Source organism: Lepidochelys kempii, chromosome 1, assembly GCF_965140285.1.
Source record: "Lepidochelys kempii isolate rLepKem1 chromosome 1, rLepKem1.hap1, whole genome shotgun sequence".
Lineage (NCBI taxonomy): Eukaryota > Metazoa > Chordata > Testudines > Cheloniidae > Lepidochelys > Lepidochelys kempii.
Window position 1 is genome coordinate 18,862 of NC_136380.1, and position 23,399 is coordinate 42,260.

Consider the following 23,399-nt stretch of genomic DNA (forward strand, 5'->3'; position numbering starts at 1 on the left):
CAGTAATTGGTTAAAAGATAGGAAACAAAGGGTAGGAATAAATGGTCAGTTTTCAGAATAGAGAGAGGTAAATAGGGGTATCCCCTAGAGGTCTGTACCGGGACCAATACTATTTAACATATTAACAAATGATCTGAAAAAAGGGGTAAACAGGTGGCAAAATTTGCAGACAGAAAACTACTCAAGATAGTTAAGTCCCAGGCAGACTGCAAAGAGCTACAAAAGGATCTCACAAAACTGGGTGACTGGGCATCAAAATGGCAGATGACATTCAATGTTGATAAATGCAAAGTCATGCACACTGGAAAACATAATCCCAACTATACACATAAAATGATGGGGTCTAAATTAGCTATTACCTCTCAAGAATGAGGTCTTGGAATCATTGTGGATAATTCTCTGAAAACATCCCCACTCAATGTGCAGCGGCAGTCAAAAAATTGAACAGAATGTTGGGAATTATTAAGAAAGGGATAGATAATAAGATGGAAAATAGCATATTGCCTCTACATAAATCCAAGGTACACCCACATTTTGAATACTGCATGCAGATGTGGTTTCCCCATCTCAAAAAAGATATATTGGAATTGGAAAAGGTTCAGAAAAGGACAACACAAACGATTAGCGTATGGAACTGCTTCTGTATGAGGAGAGATTAATAAGATTTGGATTTTTCAATTTGGAAAAGAAAAAACTAAGTGGGGATATGATAGGGATCTATAAAATCATGACTGGTGTGGAGTAAGTAAATAAGGAACTATTATTTACTTGTTCTCAAAACAGAAGAACTAGGGGTCACCAAATGAAATTAATAGGGAGCAGATTTAAAACAAACAAAAGGAAATATTTCTTCACATAAAGCACCGTCAACCTGTGGAACTCTTTGCTAGAAGATGTTGTGAAGCCCAAGACTATAACAGGGTTCAAAAAAGAACTAGATAAGCTCATGGTTATCAACCAGGATGGGCAAGGATGGTGTCCCCTAGCCTCTGTTTTCCAGAAGCTGGGAATGGGCAACGGGATGGATCATTTGATGATTCCCTGTTCTGTTCATTCCCTCTGGGGCACCTGGCATCGGAAGACAGGATACTGGGCTAGTCTGACCCAGTGTGGCTGTTTTTATGTTCTCTTCTAGATCTCCAGGGATTCTGGCATCACCCTACCCAACAGCTGTGGAGGTGACTGATTGCTTTGATGGAACAGGGAAACTGCCTATAATGGGATGGGAGTGCATCAGGATACGTGAGGCATGAGCTGCAGGGCTGAGTCTGCCTAGTGTCTTCCCCACACTAAACAAATGTTTTGCCCCCAGCCCCCCTACAACCCCCCCCCCCACACACACAATCTCTGGCTAATTGTGGTTCTACTGCATAACCTGGGAAGTAGGCTGGCTCCCTCATTTCATCCAGAGGGGTTGTGGCACCATCACAAAAAGCAGTTTTGAGATGATTATTTAATTTACTATGTAAAACAATGAGAGAACAATAGAAAAAAAGTAGGATACATACATGTATGCAATGCCGGCCACTTTTCCCACCACTCAGACCACCATGCTGTCACATCACCTCTCTGGGTCTTCAGCTACTTTTCAACTTCCCTACTGCCCCAGGGTCATGTTGCTGTTCTGTGTCCTTGGACCTCCCCATTGTCATCAGGCCAGATTACTGCTCTGGGTGGCAATCCCTTGTGGGACCACATCACCAGCTTGGGCCGCAGTACAGCCACTTCTGCCACAGGGCCACCTGGCCTCTGTGGTATGTAAGTGCACCATCTTCCCAAGCCGCAGCTCTGTGGTTCTATCCTGGTTTATCTCCCATCACTGACTGGTCAGGATGTTGCTGAGGCATACACAGACGGGGTGCAGGTTGAGATGGGTCCCGAAGGAGAAGCAGTTCCCACCACCACCAATGAGCAGCAGCTCTCTTTTGTCCGGCAGGAAGATGCTCCTGTGATTGTGCAGCATTAATGGCCAATTCAGGGACACCTGGAAAAGAGCAAGAGTCCTGTGTGGGAAACGTACACTGTCTGTTCCAGGCGAGCTGGCCAGACAGGCACCGGAGAGATGCATGGAGGCCAAGAGGGAGCACAAGAAGTGGTGATGGTGGGGTGCATGGACAAAGTGCTCAAAGCCTGGGAGCTGGAGGGAGACCGGGTGCTCAGAGACCCAGAGTGTGTGGATCAGCCCAAGAACTCAGAATTCTTTGCTAGGAGAAAGAGTAGGGGGCAGAGCTGGGGCAGGGGCCAGGCTGTTGAAAGAAGTTTATTTATGGAAGCGAGTGACCTTTCTGAGGAAAGAGGAGCCTCCTCTAGTCCAGCCCAGCTGTAGCCCTCTGTCTCCTCCCTTCATTCAGCTTCCCAAAGGCAGTATCCTTGACCCTGATCTCTTCTCCTCCCACAGACTCTCTGTGACTCCTATGGCCTGGCCCATCTTGGCCTCTCCCTCCTCTAGTCTTGGCTAAGGCAGCTCCCCACCTTTTGGCCTTGCTGAGCCCCAGATTCCCATCTCTGCTGAGATCTCCATCCCCTCTGGCCAGGTTGAGTCTAGCTGGCAGATGCAGCGGCATCCTATTCAGGTCCCAATTTATCCCCTTCTGTATTCTCTATTCCAGGGGCCTGGTCAGTGACAATCAACAGAGCCCAGGAGACTTCTCCTCCCTTTGTGGAACACAGATTCCTCCTGGAAAGGGGGTTGTTTCAGTACTTACTGTGTCAATCTGATAATCCAAGCTGAAACCTGTCATCAGGTCAATCACAGTCACACCAGGTACTGATGCAGAGTGAAGCCATACTCCCCCCACAAGCAGGAGTTTCCCATTATGTACATGGGCAGTGTGTGAATATCTATGGAGAGAGTTCAGAGAGACACAACTCCAATGATGATGAGAGCGAGAGATAGGGCACATGCTTATTGTCCCATGGGATCACCACTAACCTGGGGATGAAAGGAGGGTGAGTCTCTACACCCTGCCACTGAAAGCCACTCCCAGTCGGTCTCAGAAAGAGCACTGAGTTCAATGGTTGCTCAGCTGCTCCCAGGCCCCCTGCAATGAGTGCTCCCCCGTTCCAGCTGCAGGCACTGTGAGAGTGACGGCCTTCAGGGACTGGCCCCCCGACAGGAATCTAGACAAGCAGAACAGAATGAGCTGTAGGTTCAGGGGATCAGGAGCCCAGAGCTGAAGTGGACAAGGAGAACGTTTGCAGGATTAATCTTTCCTTTTCTCACCCCCCAGGGATCTGACATTCTCCCCTCAAGGAGAGAACTGGAGATAGATTGGGTATGGCTGAAGGTGAAGTGAACCTGGGAAAGGACATGCCCAACTCACCAGTGGAGGGAGGATTCTCTCTAATCTATCTACAGCATTTATAAGGCCCCCATTACCAGAGTATCTGAGCAACTCGCAATTTTTAGCATATTTCGTCTCATAACCCTGAGAGGTAACGTAGCTCTTTGTAACACCTCTTCATCAGCCTCTCAACTAAGGCTTTTGATATGGTCTTGCATGACCACCTCATAAACAAACTAGGGAAATACAACCTAGAGGGATCTGCTATAAGGTAGGTGCATAATTGGTTGGAAAACCGTTCCCAGATAATAGTTATCAATGGTTCACAGTCATACTTGAAGGGCATAATGAGTGGGCTTCTGCAGGGATCAGTTCTTGGTCTGGTTCTGTTCAATATCTTCATCAATGACTTAGATAATGGCATAGAGAGTACACTTATGAAGTTTGCAGATGATACCAAGCTGGGAGGGGTTGCAAGTGCTTTGGAGGATAGCATTAGAATTCAAAATGATCTGGACAAACTGGAGAAATGGTCTGAAGTAAACAGGATGAAATTCAATAAGGACAAATGCAAAGTACTCCACTTAGGAAGGAACAATCAGTTGCATATTTACAAAATGGGAAATCACTGCCTAGGAAGGAGTACTGCGGAAAGGGATTTGGGGATCATAGTAGATAACAAGCTAAATATGAGTCTACAGTGTAACGCTGTTACAAAAAAAGTGAACGTCATCCTGCGATGTATTAGCAGGAGTGTTGTAAGCAAGACACAAGAAGTAATTCTTCTGCTGTACTCCGCTCTGATTTGGCCTCAATTGGAGTATTGTGTCCAGTTCCGGGCACCACGTTTCACGAAGGATGTGGACAAATTCGAGAGAGTCCAGGGAAGAGCAACAAAAATGATGAAAGATCTAGAAAACATGACTTGTGAGGGAAGGTTGAAAAAACTGGGTTTGTTTAGTCTGGAAAAGAGAAGACTGAGAGGGGACATAACAGTTTTCAAGTATGTAAAAAGTTGTTACAAGGAGAAGGAAGAAAAATCGTTCTTGTTAACCTCTTAGGATAGGACAAGAAGCAATGGGCTTACATTGCAGCAAGGGTGGTTTAGGTTGGACATTAGGAAAAACTTCCTAACTGTCAGGGTGGTTAAGCACTGGAATAAATTGTCTAGGGAGGTTGTGAAATCTCCATTACTGGAGGTTTTTAAGAGCAGGTTAGACAACACCTGTGTGATGCTCTGTACCTTGGGGGAGCACCCTAAACCTCTATGTTCATCCTTATAATATGATTGTGTGGTATCCAATGCAAAGTTTGTTATGGGTATCTTCTGAAGGCTCATGATGCACTAAGCATTGTAGTAATGTTATAGGTTGTATATAGTTATGTGGCTGAAAATGTATCCTCATCGCTTAAAAGAAGCCCAGGCAAAACTCTCCAAGAGCAGAGGGGCAGTTCCTACCTCATCAGGGCATGTATTGGACAAACCCAGCCCAGCTTCACAGGAACAAAGGACACTGACCTAGGCAGCAACACAGGATATGTTGGATTCTCGAGTGAGTCACCCCCCTTTTCCTTGGTCAGTGTGGGACTGCGATGAGGTAATGCTCACCTGACCCTGAAGGGGGGCAAATCCAAGAGGGAATAAAGAACATGATAAAAGGGAATGATGTTTGCCAGGCTCTTCCTCTCTCTTCCACCTCCATCTGCAGACATCACCACCAAGCGACTGAAGCACTGATCAAAGTGGAGAGCCTGACTAAGGGCAACCAGCCATCCTGTGGTAAGAAGCATCTAAGTTTGTTAGGGCACTGAAGGTGTTAAGATCAGTTTAGAATGCTTTTTGCTTTTATTTCATTTGACCAAATCTGATTTGTTGTGCTTTGACTTATAATCACTTAAAATCTATCTTTGTAGTTAATAAATGTGTTTGTTTATTCTACCTGAAGCAGTGCATTTGGTTTGAAGGTGTCAGAGACTCCCTTTGGGATAACAAGCTTGGTGCATATCAATTTATTTGTTAAACTGACAAACTCATATAAGCTTGCAGCATCCAGCGGGTATAACTGGACACTGCAAGACAGACGTTCCTAGGATTGTGTCTGGGACCGGAGATATTGGCTAGTGTCATTCAGTTGCACAATCCAAGAAACAGCTTACATGCCAGAGGCTGCGTGTGAACAGCCCAGGAGTGGGGGTACTCACAACAGAGCAAGGTAATGGTCGCTCCGAGTCAAGGATTAGAGTGACCTAGCAGAACATAGGTCCAGATAACACCAGGGGAACATCACCTCTACCATTTTCTCATTTTCTGTTATTATTTCCCCCCCAAGCAGTAAAGGGCCTGCTCTGTCCTTGGTCTTCCTCTTGCTTCTAATGCGTTTGTAGAATGTTTTCTTGTTACCCTTTATGTCTCCAGATAGTTTGATCTCATTTTGTGCCTTGGCCTTTCTAATTTTGTCCCTACATACTTGTTTTATTTGTTTATATTCATCCTTCCTAATTTTTCCTCGTTTCCACTTTTTGTAGGACTCTCTTGATTTTTAGATCATTGAAGATCTCCTGGTTAAGCCAGAGTGGTCTCTTGCCATCCTTCCTATCTTTCCCACACAGTGGGCTAGTTTCCTTTTGTGCCCTTAATAATGTTTCTTTGAAAAACTGCCAACTGTCTCTATTGTTTTTCCCCTTAGACTTGCTTCCCTTGGGATCTTACCTACCAACTCCCTGAGTTTGCTAAAGTCTGCCTTCTTAAAATCCATTGTCTTTATTTTCATTTATTTCCATTGCTGTTCTCCCTCCTACCATTCGCTAGAATCATGAACTCTATAATTTCATGATCATTTTCACTCAAGCTGCCTTCCACTTTCAAATTCTCAACCAGTTCCTCCCTAATTGTCAAAATCAATTCTAGAACAGCTTCTCCCCGAGTACCTGTCTCCACCTTCTGAAATAAAAAATTGTCTCCAATATAGTCCAAGAATTTATTGGATAATCTGTGTCCTGCTATGTTATTTTCCCAACAGATGTCTGGATAGTTGAAGTCCCCCATCACCACCAAGTCCTGTGCTTTGGATGATTTTGTTCACTGTTTAAGCCTCATCCACCTCTTCTTTCTGGTTAGGTGGTCTGTAGGAGACCCCTACCTTGACATCACCCTTGTTTTAATGTTGGCATTTAAGTTCCTGTGGCACAGACTCCTGTTTCCAAAACCATAGATAGAGGTCAGTGAATTCCCTGATCAGCCCATTCCCTGATCAGCCCACTTTTGAAGATCTCCAAAGAAATATCATCTGCTTTGCCATTTGCATTTGCTTGACAGCTTTCCACTCTTCAGATATGTTCAGCAGAATTGAGAGGTGGTCTTGAAGTGGAAGTTGTTCAAGATCATCAAGAGCTGATGCTGACATGGTGGATGGGCAGTTAAGCACCTCTTTGAAGTGTTCAGCCAATGTTTTCTGAATTTTTTCCACGATTGACCAGCAGCAGTGACTCATCTGCATTCCAGATAGGAGTGGTACCATTAGAGTGAAGGTCATACATGGTTTTAGCTCATCAAAAAAACTATATGGAGTCTTTTGGTCTGTCACTGATTGAAGCTGCTCAGCTTTCATGTTTTCAACAGCTATCTTTTGTGGCAAAACATAGTTTGCAAATTACACTTTATACATGAATAAGCCATCTTTTTAATAGATGAGATTTTATTATTTATCCATAACTGAAGAAGAGCATGCATGCATGGATGTCAGGAGTTGCTTTATCTCAGTGTCATTTTTGTCAAACCAGTCCTGATGCTCACTGTTTACGAAGCTGAGAACTTCTTTAGATACATCAAATGCTGTTTCCTTAAAAGATGACCAGGCAAAGCAAGTGTTCATTATGTCTGACTGAGAAAGTGTGAGAACTTCACATTTTTTAGCAAGTCTGGAGCATGTGAGCTCAGATTTCATTATGTGCACACTGAGCTTGGGTACTGGAGAGTGACGACATCTGCGCTGGTTTAATTGGAGGAGCACTGTCATTTTACATCTCACAAGCCGATGATCAGACCACATGCATGCTCCCCACATTGTACAGGTGATTTTTACATACTGATGGTCTTGTTGGTGTACAATGACAGAGTCAATTAAATGCCAATGACAAGAGTGGGGATGCATCCATGTTGTTCTGTGCTTCGTTGTTTGCTGAAATATGTTTGTGATAACTAGCTGGTTCTCTGTGCACTTCGTGATGAGTAGTGTGATATTTGAGTTCTCTTTCCCCACACCATGTTTACCAATCACCATACACAAGAATATAAAAATGGCCATACTGGGTCAGACCAGTGGCCCATCTAGCCCAGTATCCTTCCTTCTGATAGTGGCCAGCGCCAGATGCTTCAGAAGGAATGCACAGAACAGGACAATTATCGAGTGATCCACCCCCTGTATTTCAGTCCCAGCTTCTGGCAGTTAGAGGTTAGGGAGAACCTGGAGCATGGGATTGCACTTCTGGACCTCTTGGCGAATAGCCACTGATGGTCCTATCCACTATCAATTTATCTAATTCTTTTTTTAAACCCATTTATACTTTTGGCCTTCACAACATCCCCTGGCAACAAGCTCCACAGAGTGACTGCGTGTTGTGTGAGAAGTACTTCCTTTTGTTTATTTTAAAGCTGCTGGCTATTATTTTCATTGGGTGACCCCTGGTTTTTCTGTTATGTGAAGGGGTAAATAATACTTCCCTATTCACTTTTTCCACACTAGTCATGATGTTATAGACCTCTGTCATATCCTTCCTTAACTGTCTCTTTCCTAAACTGAAAAGTCCCAGTCTTTTTACTCTCTCCTTATATGAAAGCTATTCCATACCCTTACTCATTTCTGTTGCCCTTCTATGTACCTTTTTCAATTCCAATATATCTTTTTTGAGATGGCGAGACCAGAACTGCATTCAGTATTCAAGGTGTGGGTGTAGCATGGATTTGTATAGTGGCAGTATGATATTTTCTGTCTTATCATCTATCTCTTTCCTAATGGTTCCTAACACAGTTAGCTTTTTTCACTGTTGTTGCACACTAAGCTGATGTTTTCAGAGTACTATTCATGATGCCAAAATTTCATTCTTTAGTTGTAACAGCTCATTTAGACCCCATCATTTTGTATATTTAGTTGGAATTATGTTTTCCCATGTGCATTACTTTGCACTTATCAATACTGATTTTCATCTGCAATTTTCTTGCCCAGTCACCCAGGTTTTGTGAGATCCCTTTGTAACTCTTTGCAGTCAGCTTTGGACTTAACTATCTTAAGTAATTTAGCATCATTTGACAACTTTGCCGCCTCACTGTTTACCCCCTTTTCCAGATCATTTCTGAATATGTTGAGATCCCACTATTTACCATTTTCCACCACGAAAACTGATAATTTATTCCTTCCCTGTCTTTCAACCCATTATTGATCCATGAGAGGACCTTCCCTCTTATCCCATGACAGCTTACTTTGCTGAAGAGCCTTCTATGTGAGATCTTGTCAAAGGCTTTCCGAAAATCAAGATACGATATTCCAACTGGATCACCATCACATGCTGGTTGACACCTTCAAAGAATTCTAATAGATTGGTGAGACATGATTTGCCTTTAAAAAAGCCATGTTGACTTTTCCCCAACATATCATGTTCATCTATGTGTCTGATAATTCTGTTCTTCACTATAGTTTCAACTAATTTGCCTTGTACTGAAGTTGGGTTTACCAGCTTGTAACTGCCAGGAAAGGCCCTGCCTAGACCCTTTTTTAAAAAAATTGCTGTTAGATTGGCTATCCTCAGGTCATCTGGTAGAGGGTGATTTAAGTTATAGGTTACATATTAAATGCTGTGGAATACAGGAGATCAGCCTATATGATCTAATGTCCTTTTTGGCCTTAACCTATGTGAAATTTAGAGAAATACTACTATCCCTATTGTTCAGACGGAGAACTCAAATACAGAGAGACTAAAGGAGTTGCCCAAGGTCACACACACAGTCTGTGGCAGAGCAGGGGATTGAATCTTGGTTTTCTGAATCCCAGGTTTGTACCTAACTGGACAATTCCCCCCAGCCACTAGCAGTACCCATTTCTGTTTCCATGTTCAGGATGGCTGCTTCACAGGGTGGAGAGAAGCCTATGGGGGTTTTGTTTTTTTAAATAAAAAATTTGGATTTTTAAAATTTATATTAACTATTTTTCTTTAAAAAAAATACTTATTTAAAATTAAATCTGAAATTATTAAAACCTATGTTAAGGTCTAAATTTAAGGTAATCTATTACAACAATCCAAAGGAAATAAAAATAATAATCAAGTAGTACGTGTTTGCTGCTGAAGTTTTAAAGAAAGTCAAATGATGGAAGTCACTGGCTAAGTACCTGGAGCACCAGAGTTTGCTGAAGTGCCAAACCAGCTTTTAACAGCAGTATCCTCTTCTGTAGGTGCACAGAGAATAATTTTCTCTATTTCAGTTTATTCAACTAATTCAGTTTAATAAATAGTTCATTCAAAGTTGAGAACAGCTAGGAAGTTGAAAAAGCAGGAAAGCTTGTTTTCTGCTTCCAATCTATGAATAAAAGTAAGGTGAGGATGAAAAACTGCTGGTTCCAAAATCTTGAAGGACCTGAAGACTAGAAAACTTGTTGTTAGTGCTGTGGAATGTTGTTGCTGGTGCAGTGTTGTTACTGCTGCCAGTATTGCTGTTCTTGAAGCTTCAGCGTCAGCTGCACTAGCAGACAGTGGCATGTTCAATCAGCAGACCACAATGTTACTCATAAGATCGACCACAGGCTCGGTTCAGTGGCGAAGGCGCTAGGCCAGGTTTATTGTCGATAAAGCACAGTACTAGAGCCCCACAGGAGCTACAGGTACACTAACTAAGGATTACTATGCTGGGATGGGCTCCATCTATCAAATACTGGGAAGGAGAGCTTTAAACTAGGTCCTATGGGAGATGGTGACAAAAACCTGGCCAATGCACATCCAGGCTTAAGTAATGACAACAAGGGGAATGGACTATTTCTGGAGAAGAGACTAGAAATCAAAACTGCATTAAAAAGGTAAGGGGTAAAGCAAGAAGGCAGTCTGCGAAATATCTTCAATGGCTGTATACAAATGCAAGGAGAATGGGAACAAGCAGGATGAACTGGAAGTCATGGTATATAAAGAAAATTACGACTTCACTGGCATTACAGAGACTTGGTGGGACAACTCTCATGAATGGAGTACCAGTATTGATGGATATAGTTGTGCTGTACATCAAAAATATATACATTTGCTCCGACTTCCAAGAGTAAGTGAGCGACAGATCTACTGAGAGTCTCTGGGTGAAAGAAGAACAGTAGTCATATTATGGTGGTGGTCTATTATAGACCACCAAATCAGGAAGTGGAAGTAGATGAGTCATTCTACAAGCTGGTAACCAGATTAGCTAACACACATGAATTTTTATTAATGGGGGATTTTAACTTTCCTGAGATCTGCTGGAAGACTACTATAGCACAGGGAAAATTTACAAGCTAGAACAAAGACTATCTAATGCATTTCCTTCCTATTTCTTACAGTTTGTAATCTTAGATGTTTAGTTCAGGTATGGCTTTAGGAGATGTATTTTCCCTGCCCTGCTTCCTCGCTGACCCGGAGAGAACACAAAGAAACACAAAACAAAAACCTTCCCCCGCTGATTTGAAAGTATCTTCTCCCCTTATTGGTCCTTTTGGTCAGGTGCCAACCAGGTTATCTGAGCTTCTTAACTCTTTACGGGTAAAGGAGGGATTTTATGCTACCCTTAGCTGTATGTTTATGACACGCCCCCCAAATCATAGACAGTGCTGGACATCCTGCTCCACATTGGCTGTGAATTCTTCCTAGAGCTCTAGGAGAAAACAGAATTAATGAGACACATGCACCTCTAGAGACACTACTGATTATATAAAAACTAACAATATTTTCCACATTTCAAGGACAATTTTAACCAGTTGATTCTGGGAAACTTTCATGGGAGAGTGCATCAGCCACTTTGTTAGAAGCTCCTAAAATGTGTTGAATTTCAAAATCAAAATCTTGGAGAGCTAAACTCCACCGAATAAGTTTTTTGTTATTTCCCTTGGCGGTATGAAGCCACTGTAGCGCAGCATGGTTGGTTTGCAGGTGGAAACGCCGTCCCCAAAAGTACGGGAGTAGTTTTTCCAGAGCATAGACAATGGTGTAACATTCCTTTTCTCTGATTGACCAGTGGCTTTCCCTCTCAGACAGTTTTTTGCTGAGAAACACGACAGGATGGAATTCTTGATCCGGTCCTTCCTGCATTAAAACTGCCCCCACATCACGCTTGGATGCTTCTGTGGTTAGTAGGAAAGGTTTGTCAAAGTCTGGGGCCCTTAGCACAGGGTCAGACATGAGTGTCGCTTTAAGTTGGTTAAACGTTCAGTCCACTGTACTGCATTTGGCTTTCTTTTTGGTTAGGTCTGACAGTGGGGCGGCAATTTGGCTGTAGTGCGGTACAAATTGCCTGTAATACCCGGCCAAGCCTAAGAAGGATTGGACATGTTTCTTTGACTTTGGGACAGGCCACTTTTGGATAGCATTCACTTTGGCCTGACGGGGGTAGATACTTCCTTGACCCACCTGGTGTCCAAGGTAAGTCACTCTGTTTAGGCCTATTTGACACTTTTTAGCCTTAACAGTTGGTCATGCCTCCCTTATGTGCTCAAAGACTTTTTTCAGATGCTCCAGGTGTTCTGCCCAGGAATCAGAAAAGATGGCCACATCATCAAGGTAGGCAACTGCAGATTTTCCCAATCCCGCTAGGAGACCATCTACCAGTGTTTGGAAAGTGGAGGGTGCATTTTTCACCAAAAGGAAGCACATTAAATTCATACAGCCCTACATGGGTGATGAAGGCTCACTTTTCCTTGGTGGATTCATCCAGCTGTACTTGCCCAGTACCGCTTGGTTACGTCTAAGATAGAGATGAACTGAGCACATCCCCGTTTCTCCAATAGCTCATCTGTGCGTGGCATTGGATAGTTGTCTGGGCAAGTTACAGCATTTAGCTTATGGTAGTTCACGCAAAAGTGTATCTCTCCATCTGGTTTGGGAATTAGAACCACTGGAGATGTCCATGCACTGTTAGAGGGGCGGATTACACCCATCTGTAGCATGTCCTGGATCTTCCGTTCTATAGCAGTTTTGGCTTGAGGAGACACCCGGTAAGGTTGGGCTCTAATTGGGCGAGAATTACCTGTGTCAATGGAGTGGTATGCCCGTTCAGTCAGTCCTGGGGTGGGTGAGAACATCAGCGCGAAGCTAGTGCACAGCTTCTTGATCTGCTGTTGCTGCATAATCCCAAGGGTCACGGAGAGGTTCACCTCTTCCACGCCACCGTCACTTTTTTCTTCGTAGCAGACACCTTCAGGCCACTCAGCATCATCTCCTCCCTGGGCTGTAATCTGACAAACCTTTAATTCTCTGGAATAAAAGGGCTTTAGAAAATTAACACGGTATGCTTTAGGTTTGAGGTGGGGGATGCTATGAGATAATTAACAGCTCCCAGGCACTCTTGGACCGTGAATGGCCGTTCCCACGATGCTTCCATCTTATGGGCCTGAAGTGCCTTCCAGACTATGACCGGGTCCCCTACCAACTGTAATGGCTCCTTAACCTCGTGGCCATATACAAGTTCAAATGGTGAAAACCCTAAACAGGCAAGTGGTACAGCTTTGTACGCAAAAAGCAACTGCTGCAAGACTAGGTCCCAATCATTGGAGTGCTCATTTACGAATCATGGCCCCCAAAGTTCCATTAAACTTCTCCTCCAGGCCATTTGTTTGTTGGTGGTAAGGAGTGGCAACCAAGCGGTTCACCCCATAAGCTTCCCACAGGCTTTTCATGGCCCCTGCCAGAAAATTAGCTCCCGAATCTATAAGGATGTCAGAGGGCCAACCTACCCTGACAAAAATGTCTGTTAATGCCTGGCACACACTTTTAGCCCTGGTGTTGCTTAGAGCTACTGCTTCCGGCCATTGGGTGGCAAAATCCATGAAAGTCAGGATGTACTGCTTTCCTCTGGGTGTCTTTTTTGGAAAAGGACCCAGAATATCCACAGCTACTCACTGAAAGGGAACCTCAGTGATGGGGAGTGGCTTTGACCTGGTCTTGGGGTTTTCCCCACTCTTTGGCACAACTCACAAGACCGGACATAGGTAGAAATGTCCTTGCCCATTCCCTCCCAGTGGAATGACCTCCCCAAATAGTCTTTGGTCCTGTTCACCCACCATGGCCCTTAGGATGATTGTGGACTAAGCTCAAGAGTTTTACCCTGTACTTAGTTGGAACTACCAACTGTCTTTGAGGATGCCAGTCTTCCTGGTGTCCACGAGCAAGAGTTTCCTGGTATAAAAGTCCTCTTTCTACCACAAACCGGGATGGATTAGAAGAGCTGAGAGGCGGTGGGTTGCTCCGTGCCGCGGTCCAAGCTCCTTGGAGGCTTTCATCTGCTTCCTGCTTGGCCTGGAACTGTTCCCTTGATGCTGGAGACCTCAGTTCCTCGCTGGATGGTGGACCTGGGCTTGGTCCCTCGGGAAGCAATGCAGGGGATGGGGCTAGTTCGGGGGATGGTGACCTGCTCTCCGAGGGTGCACTAGGTTGGGGTTCAGGCTCCGGCTGAGCCTCTTAGAATCATAGAATATCAGGGCTGGAAGGGACCTCAGGAGGTCATCTAGTCCAACCCCCTGCCCAAAGCAGGACTGATCCCCAACTAAGTCATGCCAGCCAGGGCTTTGTCAAGCCTGACCTTAAAAATATCTAAGGAAGGAGATTCCACCACCTCCCTAGGTAACGCATTCCAGTGTTTCACCACCCTCCAAGTGAAGAAGTTTTTCCTAATATCCAACCTAAACCTCCCCCACTGCAACTTGAGATCATTACTCCTTGTCCTGTCATCTTCTACCACTGAGAATAGTCTAGAACCATCCTCTTTGGAACCACCTCTCAGGTAGTTGAAAGCAGCTATCAAATCCCCCCTCGTTCTTCTCTTCTGCAGACTAAACAATCCCAGTTCCCTCAGCCTCTCCTCAGAAGTCATGTGTTCCAGACCCCTAATCATTTTTGTTGCCCTTCGCTGGACGTTTTCCAATTTTTCCACATCCTTCTTGTAGTGTGGGGCCCAAAACCGGACACAGTACTCCAGATGAGGCCTCACCAATGTCGAATAGAGGGGAACGATCATGTCCCTCGATCTGCTGGCTATGCCCCTACTTATACATCCCAAAATGCCACTGGCCTTCTTGGCAACAAGGGCACACTGTTGACTCATATCCAGCTTCTTGTCCACTGTCACCCCAGGTCCTTTTCCGCAGAACTGCTGCCTAGCCATTCGGTCCCTAGTCTGTAGCGGTGCATTGGACTCTTCCGTCCTAAGTGCAGGACCCTGCACTTATCCTTGTTGAACCTCATCAGATTTCTTTTGGCCAAATCCTCCAATTTGTCTAGGTCCCTCTGTATCCTATCCCTACCTGCCACCGTATCTACCACTCCTCCTAGTTTAGTATCATCTGCAAATTTGCTGAGAGTGCAATCCACACCATCCTCCAGATCATTTATGAAGATATTGAACAAAACCGGCCCCAGGACCGACCCCTGGGGCACTCCACTTGATACCGGCTGCCAACTAGACATGGAGCCATTGATCACTACCCGTTGAGCCTGACAATCTAGCCAACTTTCTACCCACCTTATATTCCATTCATCCAGCCCATACTTCTTTAACTTGCTGGCAAGAATACTGTGGGAGACCATGTCAAAAGCTTTGCTAAAGTCAAGAAACAATACATCCACTGTTTTCCCTTCATCCACAGAACCAGTAATCTCATCATAGAAGGTGATTAGATTAGTCAGGCATGACCTTCCCTTGGTGAATCCATGCTGACTGTTCCTGATCACTTTCCTCTTGTGTAAGTACTTCAGGATTGATTCCTTGAGGACCTGCTCCATGATTTTTCCGGGGACTGAGGTGAGGCTGACTGGCCTGTAGTTCCCAGGATCCTCCTTCTTCCCTTTTTTAAAGATGGGCACTACATTAGCCTTTTTCCAGTCGTCTGGGACCTCCCCCGATCGCCATGAGTTTTCAAAGATAATGGCCAATGGCTCTGCAATCACAGCCGCCAACTCCTTTAGCACTCTTGGATGCAATGCATCCGGCCTCATGGACTTGTGCACGTCCAGCTTTTCTAAATAGTCCAGAACCACTTCTTTCTCCACAGAGGGCTGGCCACCTACTCCCCATGCTGTGTTGCCCAGCGCAGCAGTCTGGGAGCTGACCTTGTTCGTGAAGACAGAGGCAAAAAAAGCATTGAGTACATTAGCTTTTTCCACATCCTCTGTCACTTGGTTGCCTCCCTCATTCAGTGAGGGTCCCACACTTTCCTTGGCTTTCTTCTTGTTGCCAACATACCTGAAGAAACCCTTCTTGTTACTCTTAACATCTCTTGGTAGCTGCAGCTCCAGGTGCGATTTGGCCCTTCTGATTTCATTCCTGCATGCCCGAGCAATATTTTTATATTCTTCCCTGGTCATTTGTCCAATCTTCCACTTCTTGTAAGCTTCTTTTTTATGTTTAAGATCCGCAAGGATTTCACTGTTAAGCCAGGCTGGTCGCCTACCATATTTACTATTCTTTCGACACATCGAGATGGTTTGTCCCTGTAACCTCAACAGGGATTCTTTGAAATACAGCCAGCTCTCCTGGACTCCTTTCCCCCTCATGTTATTCCCCCAGGGGATCCTACCCATCAGTTCCCTGAGGGAGTAGAAGTCTGCTTTCCCGAAGTCCAGGGTCCATATTCTGCTTGTGTAGGTTTAGCTGCTGCTGCTGCCAGGGCGGCCTTGGTGGTGCTTTCTGGTGTTGGGGTTGCAGACAGGGTTGCAAGCGCTGGACTCAGTGCTGGCAATGTTTCTGGTGCTGGTTGCTCCGCCAGTTCCAGTTCTGGGCCTGGCTCTGGCTGGGTCTCTGCAACTGGATCCACTACTGCTGTTGCAGACATTGGCATGGAGTCTGGTTCCACCACCTCAGTCTGGGTCTCTGGTAACGCAAGCAGGGCCCTTGTTGAAGGCTCAGGGACAGAGCTAGGTGTGAAGGTTTGCTTCGCCTGGCTGCGGGTGACCATTCCCACCCTCTGGGCTAGCTTCACATGGTTGGCCAGGTCTTCCCCCAGCAGCATGGGAATGGGATAATAATTTTCTTATTCCATAAACACTGTTTTATATCATCATTGGTCACAGTCAGGAACTGTTCCTGTGTAACTAAATCACACGTCCCTTCAAAGCTAGTTACACCACTTCCTTTGACCCATTTATCTAACAGATCCGTCATCTGGTTTACATAAGCCACATTACTTTGTCCAGTCCCTCTGTTAAGGGCTGTAAATTTTACTCTGTAAGTTCAGGTGTAATTTGAAATTGTTTCGAAACCATATCCTTAAATTTACCATATGTAGGGGCAAGGTTGCCGAAGATTGGTGAGGAGCTAAGTGGTGGACTAAGTATGTGACTGGATGTAAGCAGAGGATGCAGGCAGTTTCAATGAACTTTGTCCGACAGAACCTGCCAAAAGATATTGTAGCATAGCTTAGCATATTTTTGCCTGTAAACGAGTCAGTTTATGTAATAAGTATAAATTATATATATATAAGAATGTAACCAGCTGTTGACCTCATGTAACCCCGAGATAAGCGCGGAGAATATAGCTCCGCAGAGGACTCCCCCAAGGTGGAGTCCTGCCTGGTCAGCTGTCCCGAATGGCCAGAGTCCCCTGAAGCCCCTCTGCGCGCCCTAGGGGCTCCCTGCGCAGATTGGAGCGTAAGTTCTTCCTTCCTTCAATAAAGCATAGTTTACTATTCTTAGGCCTGAGTGTCCTCCTTTCGCTGGTATCTCCCCCCACAGCCCTTGTGGGCACAATTGGCGTCCCGAACAGGATACCAGTGGAGGGATGCCTCTTTGGGGAAGGAAGGATAAGGGGGAGGGAGAGAGTCGCATTCCTGGGTGGCCCTCCACAGGACAGTGGGCACCGGTGGCTCGCAAGCTGGTGGGGTTGGTTGCCCCCGTCGCATGGCTGGAGCTAGAGCAGGAGCTGGGGGTTTTACTCCAGTTAGGCTGGAGGAACTGATATCCAAGCTCCAGCTGGACAAAGTAGGACCCACGGAGTGAAAAGCGGCGGGGGACCTGGGATGGGTCTTCCTGACTGCGCTCTGCACAGTGGACAAGGCACTGCTGGTTCAGCGCCAGAGGATGGGAAGATTAGAGGCTGATTTGCAGCAAGAAAACGAGGCCCATTCACTAACCCAAGAAGTCATTATCAGTATGGCCGAACGGACCGATTAGTTAGAGCACCGCTGCACAGTTATGGCGGCTCACCTTGTGAACCGCTGGCGGCGAAAGGCAGGATGGCAAGACGTGCGTCCCCTTGCCGTATGTGCACTGGTATGCAAAAGCGACTGGGATCCAGAGACCTGGGATGGGGACATTTGGGAGACGAGCGAGGACGAGTCCCCTGGGGAGGGGGACGGTACCCACAATTGCGACCCGTTGTCGAGACACAATACGAGGAAATAACCGCTACCGTTAAAGGTCTGCTCCAGGCGGACATCATTCGCCCCACCATGAGCGCATTTAACAGCCCAATTTGGCCAGTGCATAAAAAGGATGGAACCTGGCGCAGGACAGTAGACTACCGCAACCTGAATAGGGTCACCCCAATCCTGACAGCGGCAGTTCCCGACATGGTTTCCATCATGGAGCGCTTCGCAACGTGGGTAGGGCAGTGGCATGTTGTGGTGGACTTGGCAAATGCCTTCTTCTCCATTGCCATTGCTCCACAGAGCCAGGATCAGTTTGCCTTTACATGGGAGGATCGGCATTACACGTTCACTGTGCTGCCTCAGGGCTACAAGCATAGCCCTATCATCTGCCACCAGTTGGTTAGTCGAGACCGGGAGCAGGTGACTCTTCCAGAGGGAGTGATACTAGAGCACTATATTGATGATGTCCTGCTGAGCGGGCTCCATGAAGCGGCACTCTCCGAGGCCAAGAACAATGTGTTGCAGGCTCTGGCAGCCAGGGGATGGGCTGTCAACCCTAGTAAAATCCAGGGGCCCAGCCAGGAGTTGATCTTCTTGGGAATACTTTGGTCAGTGCCCCAAAGTAAGATCCCCAAAAAGCCATCGAAACAATTACCCACTTCCCAGAGCCCACTAGCATAAGCCAAGCCCAAACTTTCCTGGGCCTCCTTGGGTATTGGCGCACATTTATTCCCCATCTAGGGAAGATCTTGCAGCCCATACAAGCAACAGTCCGGAAGAAAGCCACGTTTAGTTGGGGGGCCAAGCAGCATGCTGCATTTCAGCAGGCTAAAGAGGCTCTCAGCCTACATGCAGTGCTGAGCCCAGGCAGACGAGGCACCCCCTTTGAACTTGAGTTAACGGTCGTTGACCATGTGGCCCTTTGGGGGCTGTGGCAGCAATCTTCGTCTCGAAAGGAGCCTACAGGCTATTGGTCGCGATCCCTGCGAGGCTTGGCTGAGTGTTGTACACCCCTTGAACAGCAGCTGGTTGCAGTAGTGTGGACCCTGCAGCAAACTGAGCCCATAACGGGCGCAGAGCCTGTAAAGGTGTGTACCCTGCTTCCAATTATGGGTTGGGTCCAGGATGAAAGCCCGCTCACACGGACTGGGGTAGCCCAGACTCAGACCCTATGGAAGTGGAAACACTACCTGCACTGCATATGCAAATGACCCAGGCAAGCATTATCAGTGCACACGCACGGCTTTTCGGTGCTGTCACCTTTGAGGAACTGCCCTCCAGGGCCAACACACTTATGCTCCCCCGGTCGAAGTGCCTCAAAGTGCCTCAACCCCCCTGTATGGAGGCCCCTCCCTACACCTCCTTAACCAAACAACCATGAGAGGTTGCGTGGTTTACTGATGGATTGGCCTTGTACAGGGGGGCAGAACGATGGTGATGAGCGGCCGCATATAATCCCTGCCTTGAGGAAATACTGTTCGAAACTGGCCATGGCCTGTCTAGCCAGTGGGCTGAGCTACGGGCAGCATTCAGGACCATCACAGAGAACCCAGGGCCCCTGTATCTGTATACGGATAGCTGGGCAGTCTACAAAGGCATGACACAGTGGATGGCCGTCTGGCATGCGGCTGGCTGGAAGGTGCATGACAAACCCCTTTGGGTTTGCCTGTAGCCAGAGGCCCATTGCTATTCGTCATGTAGACGCCCACCTGACAGGAGAATCAGAGGAGGCCCGGTTCAACAGAGAGGTAGATGGCATAGTCAGTTTATGTAGTAGCTGCCCCCGGCCTGGCCGAGTGGATACATCAAAAGAGTGGTCATCTGGGAGGGGAAAAAGCAGTGCAATGGGCCACCAATTGTGGCTTGCAGACCATGATCGGTACGCAGCGGGATGCCAGTCAGCACTGCCCACAGTGTGCCAGGCTCTCCCCACAGCGTTTAAAAACAGAGAAGGGGTACCTGAAGCAAGGTCAGAAACCTGGGGAAGTATGGCAGGTGGACTACATCGGCCCGCTGCCTGAAAGTCAGCAACATAAATACGTACTAACTGCAGCAGACACATATTCAGGTCTGCTCTTTGTATACCCATGCGCAAGCGCCACACAGCAGCAGACTATAAAGGGGTTGGAAGAACTCATCTGCTACTATGGATCCCCACTCAAGGTGCAAAGTGACCAGGGAACCCATTTTACGGGAATGGAAGTAAGAGAATGGGCTAGGGGACGGCAGATTGTGTGGATGTTCCACATCGCATACCACCCGTAGGGCGCCGGGCTTATCGAACGCGTGAATGGCTTGCTTAAAGAACAGTTATGCAAACTATGTCCCACTGAGTCCCTGGCCGGGTGGAGTCAATCTCCACCAGGCCACGGCTGCGCTCAGTGACCGCCCTCTGTATGGCTCCACCCTGTAAGCTAGATTCAAGAGGGAGGTCGAGTGGCCCCGTGTGTTGCGAGTGCAGCGCCTCCACCTGCAAGCCCGCCTCCCCATTCGGGCCACCCCGGTAAGTGCTGGTCTCGATTCTGCGGGTCCCTCAAGAGGGCCTCACTCTTTAGCCCAATAGCCGGAACCTTGTAAGTACTGGCTTAGCCATAGGGTTCCTGCAAGGCTATTATGGGTGCATTGCCCCACGCAGCAGTCTGGCCCTTAAGGGCATAGATGTTGCGGCAGGAGTAATCGACACTGACTATACCGGGGAGGTTAAGGTGCTGTTGGTTCACAATGGCCCGCAGGCAGTAACCCTCCCCCAAGGCGAATGTATTGCGCAGTTGATTTGCGAGCGCATTGGGTTGCCTGATGTCCAGGAGGTGGATGTGCTTGCACCCACCACTCGAGCAGGAGGGTTCGGCTCGACTGGACGTGCAGTTTGGGTCCACGACCCCACCAAACATAACCCGCTCGAAGGGAAAATCCTGGTTGATGGTCCTGGGGATACTCACCTCGTACTGCTAAGAGGAGAAGATACCCCAATTTATGTGCCCTCTAAGTGTCTTTCTTCCAGTCAACCATAACCGCCGCACTGCAGTTTGGATGGGTCCATGGAGCATCCTGGTCGCGCCACCCGAAGGCCGACACCGGCAATGGCCCTACGGCGTGTTCTCTACGGAATAATCCTCAAACTGATTTTAGCTGCAATAGGTGCCCAAGCCACATGGCACCACAACTCAGCCATCCAGTGGATGCAGTCAGTGGCACTAACAGGTAACAAGTCGGACTGTTGGTACTGCACACATGCCCCCCAATTGGCAAGCGCTGGCATCCATGGGCCGCAGTGCCATGGAATGAATCCTGGGCCCTTAACAACACCACTTTTCTCCCTAAGTATAATGAAACACCCCCTTACTGGCGCCAAGGGACACTGGTAGTGATACTGGGGGATGTGTATTGGTGTGTTAAGCGGCCTGCGGCGACAGATGCCACTCATCCCGTCGGAAAACTTCCCCGTTCCTCGTGTGCAGTGATAGCAGAATACCTGCCAGACACGGGGCAGTTTAACGTTACTGCTGGCCCACCGGAAACGCACAGTGAGTGGATGGCGGGAGAGCCATGGGTCTTGAGTGACAATTGCTCCGGTTCCTCCGAAACCAATTTGATTTATACCAATGGCACCAGCCTCTGCCAACGGTGGTGGCATTGGGGCGAGTGAGGACTACATACCCGTGGTTTTCTGTATTCCTACAATGCCAGTGCCCCTGTATGGAGAACGCCCCTCAGCACAATTAGGCGCGGGCAAACCCCGCATGCACATTACTGGTCTCAGTGTGACCAAAGCTCCGATAGTTGGTGTCGCAATGCCTCAGATAGCACATGGCTCCCCACAGCAGGATTGCCGGGGCTGTACTGGCTACGTGGCCATTGGGCATATAAAACCCTACCCAACCAATGGTGTGGACAGTGCACATTGGGACGGCTCCTCCCCTGTACGTATGGAATGCAAACCATGCACGCTCATGCCGTGCATAATTACATATTGGTGGCACGTCCATGACGGAGCCCAAACCCCATTGTGCAGAGACCCATGGGCTTCCATCAGTTTGTCCACGCTTTCCTCCCCTGGCTAGGGGTGGCCGAACTGGAGCGGGCTATTGTAAATATTTCAGCCACATTGGAGATTATAGAGAATAATACCATAGATGCAATCCAAGCCCTGCAATTAGAAGTAGCTTCTTTGTTGCAAGTTGTATTACAGAATTGTATGGCGTTGGACTACTTATTAGCTGCTCAAGGCGGCATTTGTGCCTTGATTAAAGAAAGTTGTTGTTTTTACTCAAATCAGGATAAGCGCGTAGAGACTCACGTTCATAATATGATGGACCACTTGAAGGTGTTACATGACGTAGGCTCTGAGGCTTCTGTAAGGGATGACCCTTGGCGGTGGCTAACCTCCTGGCTTTCAGACTCCTGCTATTGATTGGACTACTGGATTTTGTATGGGTGTTTGTCATTCTTCAATGCTGTGTGAATTTTTCCTCCGCTCTCCTAGCCCGACTGGCAACCCCCAAACCAGTGCGCACGCTCGAAGTGCGCTGGTGGCAGTAACTAATACACCTCAGTCTGCCAAGGGGTGGAGTGTAGGGGCAAGACTGCGGAAGATTGGCGAGGAGCTAAGTGGTGGACTAAGTATGTGACTGGATGTAAGCGGAGGAGGCAGTCAGTTTCAATGAACTTTGTCCGACAGAACCTGCCAAAAGATATTGTAGCATAGCTTAGCATATTTTTGCCTGTAAACGAGTCAGTTTATGTAATAAGTATAAATTATATATATATAAGAATGTAACCAGCTGTTGACCCCATGTAACCCCGAGATAAGCGCGGAGAATATAGCTCCGCAGAGGACTCCCCCAAGGTGGAGTCCTGCCTGGTCAGCTGTCCCGAATGGCCAGAGCCCCCTGCAGCCCCTCCGTGCGTCCTAGGGGATCCCTGCGCAGATTGGAGCGTAAGTCCTTCCTTCAATAAAGCATAGTTTACTATTCTTAGGCCTGAGTGTCCTTCTTTCGCTGGTATCTCCCCCCACAGCCCTTGCAGGCCCAGCATAGTCAGAAGCATCCTCAATAGGCATTTTGTTGAATATGTCCAGAGCTCTGTCAGTCATTTTTGCTACCAATGTGGTCATCTTGTGATCGTCAGGAATTGCACGGAGTTTGCACAGTCTCTCAAAGGTGATGAAATATTCAGATATATCACTGGATTCATCATACTGTGGACATAGTCGCTCCCATTTGTGGATTTTTGGGGAAGGATTGTTAGGGTTATCCGGTAGATCCATCTTAGCCCTTTCCAGATCTAAGCGCTTCAGCTCTAACTCCGTGCTTCTGGTTCAAAATTATCCCACCATGCTGCCACTATGTCAGGGTTCCCTCATAGAATCATAGAATATCAGGGTTGGAAGGGACCTCAGGAGGTCATCTAGTCCAACCCCCTGCTCAAAGCAGGACCAATCCCCAATTAAATCATCCCAGTCAGGGCTTTGTCAAGCCTGACCTTAAAAACTTCTAAGGAAGGAGATTCCACCACCTCCCTAGGTAACGCATTCCAGTGT

The 23,399-nt window shown here is 47.1% G+C and overlaps 1 protein-coding gene across 4 annotated transcripts in view; it reads right to left on the bottom strand.

The window, feature by feature from the left end:
• Positions 1-1,412: 1,412 nt before the first annotated feature.
• Positions 1,413-23,399, bottom strand: part of LCMT2 (leucine carboxyl methyltransferase 2) — a 71,541-nt gene continuing 49,554 nt past the window's right edge. For 2 of the 4 annotated variants that reach the window (XM_073327133.1, XM_073327130.1), the window contains 3 exons: positions 2,933-3,120; positions 2,706-2,841; positions 1,413-1,984 (listed from right to left, as the gene is read on the bottom strand). In XM_073327133.1, coding sequence (XP_073183234.1) covers positions 1,817-1,984; positions 2,706-2,841; positions 2,933-3,120 — 492 coding nt within the window. In that variant the 3' untranslated portion in view covers positions 1,413-1,816. The remainder of the gene's footprint in view (positions 1,985-2,705; positions 2,842-2,932; positions 3,121-23,399) is intronic. The other 2 variants (XM_073327131.2, XM_073327132.2) reach the window with 2 other exon arrangements.